The 17,805-nt window shown below is 34.5% G+C and overlaps 5 protein-coding genes across 5 annotated transcripts; 3 read left to right on the top strand and 2 right to left on the bottom strand.

The window, feature by feature from the left end:
• Window positions 1-2,700: 2,700 nt before the first annotated feature.
• On the bottom strand, window positions 2,701-3,719 carry LOC111791372 (ethylene-responsive transcription factor 1B). Its single transcript, XM_023672674.1, has one exon. The coding sequence runs from the start codon at window positions 3,658-3,660 to the stop codon at window positions 2,995-2,997; it is 666 nt and encodes a 221-aa protein (XP_023528442.1). The 5' UTR covers window positions 3,661-3,719; the 3' UTR covers window positions 2,701-2,994.
• A 3,570-nt stretch (window positions 3,720-7,289) lies between these two features.
• On the top strand, window positions 7,290-7,741 carry LOC111789645 (ethylene-responsive transcription factor ERF098-like). Its single transcript, XM_023670281.1, has one exon. The coding sequence runs from the start codon at window positions 7,290-7,292 to the stop codon at window positions 7,737-7,739; it is 450 nt and encodes a 149-aa protein (XP_023526049.1). The 3' UTR covers window positions 7,740-7,741.
• A 1,885-nt stretch (window positions 7,742-9,626) lies between these two features.
• LOC111791792 (ethylene-responsive transcription factor ERF096-like) lies at window positions 9,627-10,043 on the bottom strand. Its single transcript, XM_023673273.1, has one exon. It carries the CDS (start codon window positions 10,041-10,043, stop codon window positions 9,627-9,629), a length of 417 nt encoding a protein of 138 aa, XP_023529041.1.
• A 2,328-nt stretch (window positions 10,044-12,371) lies between these two features.
• LOC111789855 (electron transfer flavoprotein subunit beta, mitochondrial) lies at window positions 12,372-14,837 on the top strand. The gene is made up of 5 exons (XM_023670566.1): window positions 12,372-12,594; window positions 12,700-12,984; window positions 13,230-13,310; window positions 14,207-14,301; window positions 14,526-14,837. The coding sequence occupies exons 1-5, from the start codon at window positions 12,526-12,528 to the stop codon at window positions 14,749-14,751; spliced, it is 756 nt and encodes a 251-aa protein (XP_023526334.1). The 5' UTR covers window positions 12,372-12,525; the 3' UTR covers window positions 14,752-14,837.
• An 865-nt stretch (window positions 14,838-15,702) lies between these two features.
• LOC111790138 (transcription factor bHLH104-like) lies at window positions 15,703-17,602 on the top strand. The gene is made up of 5 exons (XM_023670969.1): window positions 15,703-15,936; window positions 16,078-16,149; window positions 16,553-16,630; window positions 16,885-17,047; window positions 17,132-17,602. The coding sequence occupies exons 1-5, from the start codon at window positions 15,821-15,823 to the stop codon at window positions 17,378-17,380; spliced, it is 678 nt and encodes a 225-aa protein (XP_023526737.1). The 5' UTR covers window positions 15,703-15,820; the 3' UTR covers window positions 17,381-17,602.
• Window positions 17,603-17,805: the final 203 nt, after the last annotated feature.

Genomic DNA, 17,805 nt, shown 5'->3' with positions numbered 1-17,805 from the left:
TTAGTTTTTTTTTTCTCTTTTGAGCCAAAATTGTGGAAATTGTGTTGCATAGATAATATTAAATACTAGAAATGTCCATAAATTTCAATCACCCTGATTTTTTATTTTTTGTTTTTTCCTTTTTTTTTTAATAATTATAAAAGAAAAATAGTAGGGAAAAACACATGGTCCTGTTTTAATATAAAAAATACTAATTTTGGTTGACTTTAGTATAAAATAATTAATATTTAAATTTAGATATTTAAACCAATGAAATAAAATTAAAATCAGAAAAGGAATATTGAAGAGTCTAGTGGGGCCCAATGTTAAAAAGTCAAAACTATTTCTAAATCGACGGCTAATAACCTCCACACGCGACCAATCTGACCCTATCATACGACGTCGGATCACAGCATATTGCATCATCGAGGGTAAATATCTTGTATAGGTATCGTACACAATTATTTTATTATGATGATTATTATTATTTCATTAATAAAATAACAGCTTATTAAATAAGCATATTGTTTACAAAATATTATGGGGCCTCTAAAATTAGGACAACGCATATATATTTTATGTTATTGTACTAAAAAAGGTGGTTTTATATCTAAAATTTTAAACTAAATATCGCAAAAAAGGAAAGTCAAATTTCTACGTCTAATGTAAATAATTGAGCTTTTAATTTCAATATTTGTGCATATTAATATATATATATATAAGTCGTTGTCCTTATCCCTTTCAATGACATTTTTACAATCTTTTTTTAATATAAGTAAATTTAACTACAAAATAACAATATTATTATATTCTCATGCCATTTTTGTGCAACAATAATTAATTATTTGACAATTTGCTCTTAAAAAAATGTCACCATTTCTAATTAATCACTACAACAATTTTCGTTATTTATATCAAAAATATGTTTTTTTTTTTATAAATTAAGTGATATTTTTCTGAAGAAATTTAAAGTTTTAAGTACGAAAATAAAATTTTAAAGGCATAATTTAATCTCAAAATTTTTAATTGGTTAAACATACAAAACGTTTCAAACCTTTTGGATTGATTTCAATTTTTTACCTTTTTAACTTTAAATTTTACTTATTTATTACATTAAAAAAAACCATTAAATCTTTAAATTTTAAGAATTCTACCAATTAAGAGAACTGACGATATAAAATTTTAAATTTTTTCCTAAAATTAAAGTTTATATAACACTGAATTTTATTGGGCTTGGATCTCTTGGTTCCAATAATAATCAGGCTAGCGTAATTGGGCTTCAGCCCATTAAAATGTGAACCCATGAGATCTTTCGTCGGCCCAAATATAAAGTAGATTGGGCTCATTAATCATTCCAAATCATTTTCTTCACGGTATTGCATTATTGAGAATAATATAAAAGAAAAATAAATATTAATTTATAAAATGAAACATATTAAATGAATAAATTGATAGAACTTCAAATTAAATATATCAATTTTTTTTTTTTTTTTTTTTTTTTTGGAAAAGAAAATAATAAAAGACATTGGGAAAAGGAATTTTGTGGTATCCAATATCCATGAGGAAGAGAAATGGAAAAGAAGCCACGTCAGCATGGTGTAGAGTAAATAATATAATAATAATAAGTAGTAGTAGTTTGGTTGGGATTTTGACCAAGACTTTGACCTAGAACAGTCAAGAACCACGTGATTGAATTGGATGGTTTGGTTCCTATTGTGCCAACTCAGACAAGTCCCAATCCTTTATTGGGTTGTTCATTTTGGGTAAAACAATTGGTGCCCATAATTTAATTTTTTATTTAAATCTCACCCATAGTTTTTAAGCTACTAATGATCTATGAGCCTAGATTTGTATAAAATATTTAAAAAATAATCACAAAACAATAATAATAATAATTATAAAATTTCAAATAATCGAGAAAATTTCCCAATACAATACAAGAAATTTTGTAACCACCCTTATAATTTAAGCGAAATTAATAAAATTATGAAAATAAAATTACGAATTCATAGATAAAAACAAAACTAATAAATAAATAAATAAAAAGAGGAAGACAATCTTGATTCTGCTTGGAGCTGCGGAAAGGTGACGGCAAGGCAGTCAAGCACGCAATTTCATCATCTTCTAAATTATCCAATTGAAGCAAGCTCGAAGCTTCCCAAAAATAATAAAACATACACATTTTAACATTTTTATTTATCACTAATTCGTTTATTTATGGGATGTATGTTAGAATAATATGAAATCCCACGATAGCTAAAGAGAAAAAACGAAACATTTTTTATAACTCGCCATAACATACGAGTTTTAAAGATAAATATAAAGAGAACAATATTTTAGTCGTGAATTCAAACCGTTATAAATAATATATATTAGGTTTTTTATTAATCGGTTGAGATATAATATTTGAATAATATATTATAATAATTAATTATAAAATATATATTAAATATTATTTACTTTGATTAGTAGTATATTTTATTTATTTTTAGGTATTAGTTGTAACCTTGTATTTTATTTAAACGTAAATATTAATGAAAATTGGACTTTAGATCCAACGGGTACTTTTGATCCCACCGATCATTTTTTATCTACTTTATAATAAACTATGTAATGAACGAGGTTGATTTTCCAGTTTTTACAGTTACTCTGTTATTTTTTTAATGCAAATAATTATTGAGATGTGAATTTTATAGTACACATGGTAGAGAAAAGTCTACATTTATTGGGCAACATTCGTTTAATAATTGTATTTAAAATTAAAAATTGGAAAAAATAATAATAAAAAAAAAAGATATTTGAGTCGAGCCTATCCAGAGCTACAAGGATAACTCACCTTCTCCCCCCTGCTTTACAACAACACAAAAAAGTAAAAAAGTAAAAAAAAAAAAAAAAATAAAACAATATGATCATCTTCTCCAAGGTCTTACATTTTGAAGCATTTTGTTTCTTCTTGTCTGGTGAGATTAAACAAATATATTTTTATATATATTAACAGGAAATTATAATTTTGATTTAGAAAGAACAGGGGATGCTATTTTGAGAAGAGCCCAGAAGTTCTTCCAAATACTCTGCGCCTAAATCTTCCAAAACCATCACATTTTGGATCCTCAAATCCCTCTCTTTGTTCTTTTTGCTAATGGCTTTCCTTCTGATCGAGTGTTTTCTTTTCAACGCTATTACCGGAGACCCGCCGACGTCGGTGATACTATCAGCAGCCTCGCCTCCGCCGAAGTTCATTTCTTTAAGGGACTCCCTTACTCTGTCCACGGGAAAATTTAGAATTGCGGCAGCACCCCTCATCGAAAACGCGGCTTGATCGTAGGCCAAAGCGGCGGCTTCCGCACTGTCAAAAGTCCCCAACCATACCCTTATCCCATGTCTAGTGGAATCTCTAATTTCCGCCGCGAATTTACCCCATGGCCGGCGGCGAACCCCTCTATAAGGCCTTTCCTTCTTCCGGGTATCTTCGCCGACAGAATCGACCTCCTCTTCCTTCACTCGCACCGCTCCGATACTGGGGTCGGAGGATTCCCGTGTGCCCTCGGAGATCAGCCCAAACAGAAGCATTTCCTCTGAGTCATTCTCATTGAAAGGAAGAAAATTACAGGATTCCGGCGAGCCGAAGGAGGCTTCCGAGGAGAAGTCGGAAACAGAGGAGAAGAATCCGGCGTAATCCATGAAATTCAGAAAGATTGGAATTTGATTCAAAATTGTGGGCTTTGAAGCTCAGTCGTTTGGGCGAGGAAATTATGAGGCCGCATTTTGTGGTTATATATACCGAATATTAAACTAAAAAATAGGAAAAAAGAAAAAAGAGGGGAAAATGATAAGGGCAAAAAGGGAAGATGAGTGAGGGTTTGGGGGTATTTTCGGGGAAAAGTATTTTCATATTTAATTAATTTATAATGTTTTCGTCGTTGTGGAAGGAGCAGATTAATTGTACACATGCGTGAATTGAAGTCATGGCGGCCATAGTTTTGCTGATGTCAGCAGATTTTTGTCGGGTAGTATGATGACGAACTGCTGCTGGTTTCAGACACGTGTCGCTCACGTGACCCATTGGAGATCAGTCTTGTTTGCATGGACCATTCTGATTGGTGGTTTAACAGCAGTTAATAAGAGTTTTGAGTTTTTATCCTTTTTACCTCTTTTTTTAAATTTACTTTTACTACAAAATTTTCATCGTCGAAGTAAATAGTACAAATTTGAATTACCCTTTTTAGCCTCCAATTGTGAAAAGGAAGGGACAGAGATTGATTGTAGAACTCGGCAGTCGTAGTTTGACCTTTCATACATTATTGAGGTTTTAATTTATGTAGAGATGTCCCTTTTTCATTTATTATACCTCACGCCTGAGCGTCTAACAATTATTAAACTTATGAGGTTAATTGTGTAATTTTGTTTCATAAATTTGTCGAAAATGATATTTATTTATTAATTTATTTATTCATCGAAGAGAGATAAAATAAAAAAGTCTTATAAATTTAGGTTTGGGAATGACTTGTGAAAAAAATAAATTATCCAACCCGACCCTCCACATCTTTGACTTCAACCGTCAATTTATACTACTTTATTTTTAATTCAAATTTAAACAAAACATTATCTTTTTTAGACTATTAATTTATTAATTTTTAGTTAGTCTCTATACAAGTGCCAACAAGGCACGCATGCTCAAGAGCAACTAGGCCACGCAAGCGGGGGCAAGCACGGCTCCCACACACCCTCACGCAAGGCTAGTATTTGCGTCGATGAGCACGACTTGGCCATAGGAGTCCAAGCTTACCACTAGTAGATATTGTTATATTTTGACTTTTTGTTTCCCTCTCCAATCGATATGTGATCTCACAATCTACCCCTTTGGGACCCAACATCCTCGTTCACACACAACCCGATGTCTAGCTTTGATACCATTTGTAACCGTCGGAGCTCTCATAATTTAAAATGCATTTACTAGGGAGAGGTTTCTACAACATTATAATAAATGTTTCATCTCTCCAATTGACGTGGGATATCACATAATTATATTAATATATTTCATAACGAAATCTCTCATGTTGTTTGAGAATTTGAAGTTATTATTTATTTTAATTTTTAAATTTATATTATAAACTTTCTTAAATTTTACTATAATTTAATTTTCAACTTTTAACATCTTCGCGATGATTTAGAATTTTAATTTTAAATCTTAAAAGGTGTCAGACAATTTTAACTTTCTAATACGTTCTCTACTCTAAATACAATTTAAATATGTTTAACCAATTATAAAAGCATATGTAGCATTCATTCATAAATTTTAGGTAAGAATGATAATAAAGCTAAATCTTGAGTTTATGAAATATATATACATTAAAAAGAAAAGATTTGGTAGGAAATAAAATAAAGGAAGAAAGAGATTGAGAGAGAGAAATTAAGTTGTAGAAATTTCAAATTTTGGTTCTCTATAGGAAGCTTCAGCTGAAGAGTGGTGGAACCAAGCTTCTAGAAGAAATGTTTGAAAATTCTACAACTTAATTTCTAACTCTATTATTTCTACAACCCATGGGTCTTACGTGGATTTTTGGCTCATTAATTAAGAAAATAATAACATTTCCACCGTGTTTCCCGTTATTGGGCCGTCTAGAAACAAACTGATTTGTTGGGGCCATTTTGGATCTGTTGTTGGACTATATTTAAACTGGTTTGGACATGGATTAGTGAAAACTATTTTTCTTTTAAATAAATATCAATTATGCCCCTGGTTAATATATATATATATATATATATATATATATGTTAATTGAATGAATTAAATGAAATTGGAGGGGACAAATATAGAGAAAACAGGAAGTGGATAAAAGCTTCTTTATGTTGGGATTTGGATTTTATTCGTTCAAATTAGATTTTCTTGCATGTTTTATTCTACATCTCCACATCCACACATTATTTATTTATTTATTTATTTTTGGAAAATTAGCGGCTCACATAATCCATGGGTTGCTTATAATTATTTAAATATCTAATCATAAACTATATATTACTAATAAAAATAGATTTGGTTAATCTAAACATAATTAACTTTATATTTATTGTTTTATTTCTTTGGAAAATTTAATAAAAGTTATTACAATGAGGCATAATTTATTTGGAGAATACTTTTTATTTTTATTATTATTATTATTATTATTATTAAAAAAGATTAGGTTCTTCCCTAACTCTATTATTTTATAGCATCAAAATAGCTTCTGAAATCCACCCAACAACAGTAGTTTTGAGATGCAGGATCTTAAAATTGACTCCACAATTATTAATATACAAATGTTTATTAATTATTAGTAAAGGATGTGATTTTATTTATTTATTTATTTATTTATTTTAAATATTACCGACAATCAAATAGGTCTAAAGAAATTCTAGTTGAAAAATAAAATTCCACAAATTCCACAAATCAAAATATCTTCTCTCAAACTCAACAAAATTGGGAATCTCAGCCAACTAATATTAGCTTTGATGGCGGAGAACCTTCTGAATTGGTCTCACAATTCACCCCGTTTGGGTCTCAATGTCTTCAATAACACTCGTTCCTCTCTCCAATCAATGTGGCATCTCACAATCTACTCTCCTTTGGGGTCCAACATTCTCGTTGACACTAGTTCTTCCTTTTTAATCCATGTAGGATCTCACATGATCACAACAAATTAGAACAAAGTCTTTGTATATTAAACTCAAACACATAATTAACTAACACACAATCTTATTAATACCGGCCCCTTAGTAATTTCGTTATTCTCTTTTCTCCTCGCTTTAACGAGCATCCCTTGATTGAAGAGGGTATTGAAGACGATATAAAAAAGGGAGAAATAAGAAAGTGTTAGGTCATAGATTGAAGCATAGAAATGAAATAAACGACTATTATTTATTTTCTATAATTTAGAAGTAAATAAATAGTGTTAGATTTATACAAAATAAAATAAAAAAAAGCAAATAATATATGGTCGAGAAAAAGAATATTAAAAAAAAAAAAAAAGGGGTATCATAATTAGTGACATAAACTATTAAATATGCAGTAAAAATAAAAAAATAAGCTAAGATTTTTGTTCGTAGGCAAGGAGGAAAGGAGAAATGGAAGGGTTATGAGAATGAGAATCGTATTTTAAAAATGCTGTATCAAACTTAAAAGAGATTTACACATAACCCTCTTTGAATGCCATTTTTCTAAGGACACATCTGAGAATCGAATTTTGGTCAAATTCAACTCCCCACTATAAATCCTTCATCAACTCCCTTTCAATTTTCAAAACACAACACACACACACACACAAACCTTCCCAATGGAGGATTCTCGTAAGGGTAAGGATCAACAAAAGCAAGGGGACGACGGGATCAAGTACCGGGGAGTGCGCCGTCGACCATGGGGTAAATACGCTGCCGAGATTCGAGACCCCTCAAAGAACGGAGCCAGACAATGGCTCGGCACGTACGACACCGCCGAGGATGCAGCTAGGGCTTATGATCGGATGGCATTTCACTTGAAAGGCCATCTTGCTAGCTTGAATTTCCCTGGTGAATATTATGCTCGTGTCATGGGTTCTCCTCCTCACCCTCCTCACTTCTTTCCTTCTTCTGCTCCCATCAATCGAGGTTTCGACACCGGAGACGCTGGATCCTCGTCTTCTAACCCTGATCCACACCAAGTTATCGTGCTCGAGTATCTGGACGGCCGAGTTTTGGATGACCTTCTTGCACAAGAGGAGAAAAAGAAGAAGAAGAACAGCATATAATTAAAAAAACACAGCTTTGTATTTGGGTTTTGCCCTACCTTTTATTAAGCCCTTAATAATCTACATAACTCTTATTACTCCTTAATTAACCCTCTTCCTTTTTATTAATATCTCACAAAACATGCTTTACTTACTTCAAATCAATTCAATGTTTTCTTCATGCAATTAAGATTAATTTTCATATAAAAACCCAATTAATAAAAAATTGTTGAAGGGGAAGGGAGAATATTAATATAGTGCAAGTTGTTGAATATTTTTCTGCCAAATCGACATCGAATTTTGCAAAGTGAATTAATGATTTATTATTTATTGCTTAAAATAAATATAAAATGAATTGAATTAATAAAAAATTCTTCCACACCAACTTCACCTCTCTTCCTCTTATATTGAATTTCAAAAGCATATGACAATGATATTCTGTTTTTAATTCCTTTTGGATATGTTTTTTGTTTGGTTTTTCACTGTTTTAAATTATTTCTAAATTCTTTAATAGTTTTTATTATTATTATTTTTTTAAAATTGTTTTCGTCAACTTTGAAATTTAGGTTAAAGAAATTTAATAAACAGAATCCTAATTTTTTATTATCATGATTTCCCCGCTACTTTATGAGGGTTCATCGTTACTCGAATTGTCATTTTGGTTTTCAAAAATGACACGTTTCTACGGGACTACTACTCTCAATAATTTTCAACAAAATTATGAAAAATTAAAAGACTAGGAATCCATGTGCTACGGTTGATGAACGTTTTTTTACTACAAATCTAGGGTTGTGTTGAAATTGTTGACTTAATATCCGGTATGATATGCGGGCCAAATTGTTATTCTATGAATTCTATTTGTTATCATCCACGTAATTATTTAATAAAATTAAATCTTTCTCATTTTATCCTTAGCCTACAATATGCACGTTCTCTGTTTATTTCATAAAAATGATACAAAACTAACGACCAAAGTTTTAATTAAATAAACTAAAATAAAATAAAATTTAAACGGTAATAAAATTTAAACGGTAACAATATTTATGAGATTACGTTGGTGTGTTCATTAAAAGAGGAAAGAAAGATTGATATAATTAATTAATTAATGAAGAAGAAGTCAAAAAGCTTGGATCCCAAGTAAACCAAAATGGGAAATGAACAACTAGTGAGGCTTTTATATGGCGTTGACCAATACTTTCACTCCCACTTGAGTCTCCGATGTGGGAGAATCTTCGTCTAATTGTGATTGGTCAAATCTCACGAACCCAACTTCTGTGGGATATGGATTCCTTCGTTTTTGTTCCTTTTACATTTTTTCTTAATTTACCCAACACACAAAAATTATATATTGAAAACGTATTAAATACAGAATTAAATATAAATTTACAAAATTTAAAAGGGTAGTTTATGTCAGCTTTGGAGTTCCATGGCAAAGGTAGTAGGTTAAGAGTCCATATCATGGGCATCCACATTTGGGTGGCGGCGCCCTTTTCCTTTTCATTCATTAACTATCCCAAATCCAAAAATTAGTAATAATTAAACCGAGTTTAATCATTAATAATTTGTCTTACCTTTACGACGGGTCGTGTGTACGTCAGCATTTCAGATATTTAGACAAATATTTATGGAGAGACATGACAAACGGTGTGTTAATAATTATACAATTCAATTTATTATGGACGTGTGAATTATGTTAATCATTTGTATGATTAGCTTAATTAAGTAGATTTGGTTATTCATTGGGATAGCTTTATGCATGCAAAGTAGTAAACATCATGCAAGTATATATATACGTACAAAATTATTTATTATACCTTCTGATTACTTTAATTGATTGAAAATTTGTATTAATCAAGCTGATTTTGATTGTGGGTGAATTGATGGTGATTCGAACCAGGGTATGGATGTTTAGGTTTTCTTATCACTTTCTTCACCACAGTCAAGAAGATCTTCAAGCACTTTGTCATCCAAATACTCAAATTCAATCACTTCATTTGGCCGCATTGACATTGAAGACGACCCACCTGAAGAGGAAAATCCACCACCGCCGGCGGCGGTGGTGAGTGGATATTCATTGGGAAAGTTCAAAATGGCTAAATGGCCCCTCATGCTATATGCCGCTCGATCATAAGCACGCGCGGCTTCTTCCGCCGTGTTGAAAGTCCCGAGCCACATGCGTATTCCTTGCCTTCTAGAGTCGCGTATCTCAGCCGCGAATTTGCCCCATGGACGCCGTCGTACTCCCCGGTAACGGATCTCTCTGCTGCCTCCGGCCGTCGACGAATCCTCTGCATAACCTCTCCCACGGCCACCACTCTCGTCCATGGAGCTTAATTAATGTTTTTTTTTTTTTTTAATTTTTTTTTATTTTATTATATTGCATGACATGGTTTCATATTTATAGACGTGGGAAGAATCCCACGTGCGTTCTTGTTAAAAAAAAAAAATTGTGTCGATAATTGTTAAAGCTTGAAAATTTAAACTCCATATTTAATGTTTTTATGGGAAATTAAATTGATATGGTGAAATTACGAAAAGGGTCAATTATTATATGCACAATAATCTGTATGAAAGCAATGGATTTAGAGTCCAATGCATCTGGATGCTTTGTTGAAGGTGGTGGTGGCTAACAATGCTTTCACCCATTCACTTTCTTATGGGCTTTTCTAGGATTCTTTTTGTTTTTTTAATGTTAAATTCTTGATTTTTTATGGCAATAAAAAGTTGGTGGCTTTCTCTCCAATCCCATGTCGCATCAACGTTTCCTCTTTGCCACTCATACTTATATTACTTCACATATACAACAAATTGATTTAACTTTGTTTCCTTTTCGTGAAGACGATGATTATGGGTGGTGGTACATTGTAACTACAAAAACAAGACAAAAAGAGAAAAGAATTAGATATTGGGTGTGTGTCGATGTTTAAAATTTGTCGAGCATGATTGCATAGTGGCCGAGACGATGACATCGATATATTGGACTATGTCGACGCCGGGAGTCCAATGCATAAGAGTGTGGTGTCTCAACGCTCCTACGACAATCTCTATAAAATAAGAATGATCTAATACTGTTATAAAAATATAATTGAACATGGTAAAAATGCTTCAAACCAATAAAGTTTGACTATATTGAAGTACAAGCAAACCAAAAAAGACACGTAGACGTCGAAAAACTTAGAACGACACAGACATATCTCTCGTTCTAGAAAGAGGGGAGTGGACGACGTGTCGTTTGGATATTTCATGAAATTATATACGGTCTAAACCGAGAAGATTGACCGTTTTTTTTCTTCTTCTTTTTACATTTACTTTTTGTAATTATAATTATATGCTAAACCGAGCTGTCTAAATTTGTTTTGACAATGTCAACGGTGCTGACCTGGTCTGCCCAGTTCGATCCTCCCCCACTAGAGATTTTAGAACGTGGCAGATTATGACACCCCTACCAACCTCCATGGTCCTGCTTTCAGGGCCACGTGTGCAAATTGTAAAATATCCAATATTCTAATCCACCACACTCCACATTTCCATAAATATATTATTACCATAAATATATTAGAGTCATGATGTGAGCTCTCGACCATTCTCAGACGTTGTGGCAAGTGAGTTATCCAGTGACACATAAATGAAGGTGAACTTTGAAAGACGAGTGTCTTGAAGGATATTCTTTAAAATGGGTCTTTCAAGGATAGTATTAGTTGTTGGATGATGGAAGTCCCACGTCGGCTAATTTAAGGAATAATCATGGGTGTCTTGAGGGATATTCTTTAAAATGGGTCTTTCAAGGATAGTATTAGTTGTTGGATGATGGAAGTCCCACCTCGACTAATTTAGTAGTTGTTGGATGATGGAAGTCCCACCTCGGCTAATTTAGGGAATGATCATGGGTTTATAAGGGAGGAATACTAACCTCATTGGTAGGCCTTTTGGGGAAACCAAGAGCAAAGGCACGAGAGTTTATGCTCAAAGTAGACAATATCATACCATTGTGGAAAGTCGTGTTCGTCTAACATTAGCATCACAGATGCGAGGGTATTAGGACCCATGTATTGGAATAGTGTTTGATTTTGGTCTCTTAACAAAGAAGGGAAAGGGTGGGAGGACACATAATTTGACATTAAATGTTGTGTTTTAATCGTCAACACACGAGCATGGACTGTGTTGGGTTTTGATCTCATCAAATGGACGGTGAAATTGTTGTATATAGAACGAAGTTTTCGTTTTTAATTTTCTATTTGTAGCTGCTGAGGTATTCAAGTTTTTCATCACTTATACAATTAGGTCCTCGTGTTTAAATGGACTCGTCAGGCGGCGCTGCAACAGAACCGCCATGGGAGTGCAGCGGCGATGGCCGATGGGTGCCTATTTATAAGACACTCCCACAGGCTTCATAATTCGTATGGTTCATTCATCAATGGGTCAGTTGTTTAAGTCTTGTCCGACACGACCCAACAACAAATTCGTTTCCATTTCGGCCCAAATGATCCACTTGTTATACCATTTTCTTTTTTAATTAAAACTCTTTTTATTAATAACTTCAAGATAAGAATGAGTAATATTGTGCCAAAGATCAACATATTTAAGTTTATGAATTAATTAAAATGATAATGATTATGAATAAATAGTAATTAAAAGAAAAGAGATAATAGCGAAAGGTTTCTTGCCGAATATTAAGTTTGAAGTATGTTTAGTTCCGTTTCCAGAGAGATTTCAACAGCTGGTTCTCTTCTCTTTCCGTGGCGAACTCGAATTCCCCACCAAAAGCGCGAAGAACAAACCCTTAGCGATACACAATACAACGATCAAGATGAAGATCATGGTCGCCATTAAGCGAGTCGTCGATTACGCCGTTAAAATCCGAGTGAAAGCGGACAGAGTAAGAATCGATTTCATCAATTCTTCAGTTTACTTTCTATAATTTTGCATTGTTTGATTTGTTTTGTTAGAAGACGACTCACCCTATTTGAAACTGTAAAATTAGACGGGCGTTGAGACCCAGAACGTGAAAATGTCGATGAACCCCTTTTGCGAGATTGCAATCGAGGAAGCCCTGCGTATCAAGGAAGCTGGCTTGGCGTCTGAGGTCGTGGCGGTCAGTATGGGTCCGGCTCAGTGCGTCGATACTCTCAGGACGGGCCTCGCGATGGGTGCTGATAGGGGCATTCATGTGGAAGCCACTGCACCCCTTTATCCTCTCTCTGTTGCTAAGCTTCTCAAAGCCCTTATTGAGGTTGAGAAGCCTGGGCTTCTTTTACTAGGCAAACAGGTCATCTTTCAATTTTGAGTACATGCGATTAGTTGCTCTAATTTTGTTGATTTGGGTTTCTGATAAATTTGGGGATCTTGAATTGGGCTTTTCTGATAAATCTGGGTGTTTGCTTGGACCATTTACATATGGGTCATGACATGATGATGGGGAATATGTCATTGGAATTTAGGATTGTGGAATTTGGTTGTTTGTTCTTGTGTATGTTGATATCCATTTTCAGCTTTCTGACTCTGGAATTGCAGGCTATTGATGATGATTGTAATCAAACGGGGCAGATGGTTGCAGGTCTTCTGAACTGGCCTCAAGGGACTTTTGCTTCGAAGGTTAGCTTGAAGCATATACATTTTACATGATTCATGCAGCAATAAGAATACTTAATTGAGTACTTTGAGATTCTGCTCCAATATCCACTGCTTAATACATGGTGCTGCGTTCCATTAGGTTTGAGTAGTTTATTTTGAGCAACTACTAAGAAATTTATAAGAAATCAATAGATATAACTCACCATGGGATGGGTTGTGTGAGAGCTCACCTCAATTGGAGAGAATAACAAGTGCCAGCGAGGACGCTAGGACCTGAAGGGGGTGGATAGTGAGATTCCACATCGGTTGGAGAGGGAAACGAAACATTCTTTATAAAGGTGTGGAAATCTCTCCTTAGCAGACGCGTTTTAAAAACTTTGAGGGGAAGTCCAAAAGGGAAGCTCAAATAGGACAATATTTGCTAGCGGTGAGCTTGAGCTGTTACAGGTTGAGATTTGCTCATTTCTAGATTCAAACATAAGCTATTGAGATTTTTTGATACCAAGTGTATTAGGATTGGCGTGGATACACGTAGTTATCAAAACAATGGAACACGAAAGTTGCTGATATGACGTTCATGTTGTCGTGCTAAAGCTATCATGCCCATGGAACTTAAAATTTGCCCAAAATGTCAACGTGTACGTTTCATCTCTGCATAATGGAACTCGAAGTTCTCTTTCAATGTCTGTCTAGTTTATACTGGTCAATCTCTCCTCAAAATCGTTTTAAACTTCATTCGACTTCTGGCACGTACAATTTCGTATTTATTATGTATTATAACCTTTCTTAGATTTTGCAAATAGGTGCCAAGAGAATTTGAGAATGATTATGTGCTTCTCTTCAATTTTACATTGCTTGAAACTACCTTGCCTGCTGTGTAGAGAATATGATATGACTCTGATCCTTGTTTCCAGTAGGTTGTGATAGACAAGGAGAAGCAGGCAGTGACAGTGGACAGAGAAGTAGATGGTGGTCTTGAGACTCTCTGTTTGGACTTACCCGCCGTAATCACGTTAGTTTCTCGAACTTATATTTGAAATGTCGATATTTCAGATTCAGATTTCCTTGTACTCGAGCTCGAATTGCTTGAAATATTGATGCTGAAAACTACTCATCCTTTATAAGTCTAGTGATCATGTTGAGTTCTTAGAGAGTTCAGAAAACCAGTTGCCTATATAACTCCATAGATCTAGATATCTTCAATCAAGGAACTAATTGTTTTGGGTTGTCATGCAGAACTGATTTGAGGCTGAATCAACCAAGGTATGCTACGCTCCCAAACATAATGAAAGCGAAATCGAAACCGATAAAGAAGTTCACTCCACAGGAATTAAATGTGGACGTGAAGCCAGATTTAGAGGTCGTTGAAGTTACGGAACCTCCGAAAAGAAAAGCGGGTGTCGTATTGTCGTCTGTTGATGAACTGATTGACAAGCTCAAAAATGAAGCTCATGTCATTTGATCATTCCCTTTTTCTATCCGTTCTATGTTCAAGATGCAAATAAATACATTCAGGTTGAATAACAAGGTTTCTGTTTCCCTCATCCATAGCTAAGGAGTGTCATTTCGTTTGGTTCTTGGATACGCTTTGGTTTTCATATCTATCCCTTTCTTTTTGGATATCAGATGTGATGGATATCTTAAACTATATTTTATTCACATTAAATCACATGGGGAAATGGTTGAGTTGGTACTTCCAATTCTAGCTGATCCTTGGAAAGTGATCACTTTATTTATGGCCCAAAGAACCAACTTCTTATCCATCCAAGTCAGATTTTTTTAAGGTTTTGATTCAATTTAGAACCACATAAATTTAAATAATACGATTTAGAGATAATTGCCTTCATAAAATGCGAAGGGGTGACTTGTGAGATCACACATTAGTGGAGAGGGAAACGAAACATTTTTTACAAACGTGTGGAAACCGCTCTCTAGCGTATACTCACATCAGTTTGGGAGGACAACGAAATATTATTTATAAGGGGTATTTAATCCTCCCCCTAGCGTCTCCTCTAGCAACGCGTTTCAAAAAGAACATCTAAAGAAAATAATATCGACTAGTGGTAGACTCATATTATTACAAGATATGAAGGTGCTCAAATTTATGTTTTTTGATTTAGTTTTTATTGTTTAAGAAGTAATGATTTAATCTTTTATATATTTGATATTTTTTAATTTATTTCTTTGTTAAAAGGTTGGGATGCGGTTGTACAATTTTGTGGTGGTGCTGTACGCAGCGGATCAACCAGGTGGAACAGACAATGATACCCAACCAGATAAACAAACGCGGCGGCGGTAAAATTTCGCTTTATTCGAGATTCCCTCTATCGAGGGGTCAATGTGCGGTACACGTGTTCCTTTATCACTGGCTCTTCCAATCCGCCATCATCTTTTTTCCATTTTTCGACTCCCTAATTTTCCATGGATTTATCAATCTCTTCGTTCCCATTTCCCGAAAGCTTTGATCGCGAAATGAGATTCAAGTTCGGATCAGAGTTGCGGTCGACGACGACGCTTTGATTCCAGATCAGATGGATCCATTAGAGGACTCGAGTTGTTGGGATTTTCTCGATTACTCCTTGTTCGTCGACGGCGACAATATCATTAACCCTTCGCTCGATCCTTTGTGGCCACCTAGTGATTCCAGGCAATATTTCAACACTAATTACTGCATTGCTCTCCTTCCTCTCCTCTTCTTCGATTTTGTTCTCTTTTTAACTACTCTCTGTTTCACGTGTTTGATTGAACGGAGCATTTCACGAATTTAGGGATTTCGTTTCGCTTGCAGGGATAGTTGCGCGCATACTGATGTTTCAGCCGGGCGTGTTGAATCTGAACAAAACGATCATTCGCGGAAGAGGTAGTTCTTTTGGTCTGCAGCGATACCAACTTCTTTCAGTTCTCCCCGTTTATGTTTCTATGCTTCTCAAAGACATGTTTTTCGAAAATCCATGACCTAGCGTTTTACTTTAGGTTTCAGTAAAATATTGCAAGTGAATTGTCAATGGCTTACTCATGAATTGGTGACCTTATCGTTGCTTATAGATTTGGAAACATCAATTTTAGCCAACTTGTTCTCTCTTTTTGTGGTTCTAGCCCTTTCAGTAGGAAATAGCTCGTATCTTGGGAAATAAACATAACCCATGGTTCACTTAATTTTAGCATCATTTGTTTTTCTTAGTCAATAAGCGATCTATTGTGAACTTTTTCCTTAATTTTTCACTTATATCTACCTGTAAGCTTTTCGCTTGAATAATTCTCAGGGCTCGAGATGGGTCGTGCGCTGGACCAACTTCAAAAGCTTGTCGTGAGAGGTTGCGGAGAGAGAGATTAAATGATAGGCAAGCATCTATAATCTTTCGTGTTTTTTTCATCCATTTTTATTGATGATTATGATGGGGAGACAAGCCTGATGGTATTTCTGTTCTGTGTATGAATATGCTTTGCCATCCAAAAGGGAATTCAAAATTAGAATCACTTGTTTGGATTTTGCACTTCTTGTGGGATATTAGGGGATGAGTTAATGCTTCTCTCAGTTGTTCGTAGGACATGCAGCAAAGTGTAAAGCTTTTGTTTTTGTTGGTAATTTGTGCAGGTTTCTAGATTTAAGTATTGCTTTAGAACCTGGTAGGCCTTCCAAAAATAATAAGCCGGCCATTCTTGATGATGCCATTAGAGTGTTAAACCAACTCAAGACAGAAGCCGAAGAGCTCAAACAAACTAATGAAAAGTTGCTAAAAGAAGTCGAGTGCTTAAAGGTTAGCTATCATTTCCACTTGCATGACATTGTCACAAATTGAAACAGATATTGACATAAATTGCTTGCATAAATTCTTCAACAGGCAGAGAAGAATGATCTTCGGAAAGAGAGAATGAATTTGAAGGAAGACAAAGAAAGAATCGAACGACAGTTGAAATCTATAGCCATCCCACCTCCAGGGCTTATCCCTGGTCATCCAGCTGCATATCATGCTGCTCCAGGTAAGATGGCTGTTTTTCCTGGTTATGGTTTGATCCCAATGTGGCAATATCTTCCTCCATCAGTACGCGATACATCTCAAGATCATGAGCTCAGGCCTCCTGCTGCCTAGTTCAATTATCCACCTTTAAACAATTAGAGTCTCTTTTTCTTTCATCCATCTATTTTTTGTTCACCAACATGTAAGTATTTCCCTCAATACTTCCCGATTTTTCTTGTAAACTATCAGTTGCAAAATGGAAGCACAATTTGCAAGGATTTCGTTTGATACTCTCTTTATATATTTCCAACCCAATGTCCATTATATTTATGATACTATTCTCAGTTCAATCCACACTTATTTTCATTTGAATTTGTATAAGCTTTCCATCTCTATTGTTCTTCCGACTTCCTGCGGAAGTTCGATTATAGTTTGAAGCTATGCCTTCTCCTTTAATAACCTTATTTGCAGAGGCTCGAATTTGTGTAGTGGTAGAAGCATGAAGCTGTGAAGATGAACCTCATAGGATGTAAGCAAGGTAAGGATTGAACTTCTTG

This window comes from Cucurbita pepo, chromosome LG03, assembly GCF_002806865.2.
Source record: "Cucurbita pepo subsp. pepo cultivar mu-cu-16 chromosome LG03, ASM280686v2, whole genome shotgun sequence".
Taxonomy (NCBI): Eukaryota; Viridiplantae; Streptophyta; class Magnoliopsida; order Cucurbitales; family Cucurbitaceae; genus Cucurbita; species Cucurbita pepo.
Note: the sequence above shows the minus strand (reverse complement) of the source record. Positions and strands in the feature narration are given on the sequence as shown.

Excerpts from the sequence above, each read along its gene's own strand:
- LOC111791372 (XM_023672674.1), bottom strand. The coding sequence starts at position 3,660 with ATGGATTACGCCGGATTCTTCTCCTCTGTTTCCGACTTCTCCTCGGAA.
- LOC111789645 (XM_023670281.1), top strand. The coding sequence starts at position 7,290 with ATGGAGGATTCTCGTAAGGGTAAGGATCAACAAAAGCAAGGGGACGAC.
- LOC111791792 (XM_023673273.1), bottom strand. The coding sequence starts at position 10,043 with ATGGACGAGAGTGGTGGCCGTGGGAGAGGTTATGCAGAGGATTCGTCG.
- LOC111789855 (XM_023670566.1), top strand. The coding sequence starts at position 12,526 with ATGAAGATCATGGTCGCCATTAAGCGAGTCGTCGATTACGCCGTTAAA. Across the intron at positions 12,595-12,699 it reads TCCGAGTGAAAGCGGACAGA|ACGGGCGTTGAGACCCAGAA; the intron begins GTAAGAATCGAT and ends CTGTAAAATTAG. Across the intron at positions 13,311-14,206 it reads AAGGGACTTTTGCTTCGAAG|GTTGTGATAGACAAGGAGAA; the intron begins GTTAGCTTGAAG and ends TGTTTCCAGTAG.
- LOC111790138 (XM_023670969.1), top strand. The coding sequence starts at position 15,821 with ATGGATCCATTAGAGGACTCGAGTTGTTGGGATTTTCTCGATTACTCC. Across the intron at positions 15,937-16,077 it reads TGGCCACCTAGTGATTCCAG|GGATAGTTGCGCGCATACTG; the intron begins GCAATATTTCAA and ends TTTCGCTTGCAG. Across the intron at positions 16,631-16,884 it reads AGAGAGAGATTAAATGATAG|GTTTCTAGATTTAAGTATTG; the intron begins GCAAGCATCTAT and ends TAATTTGTGCAG.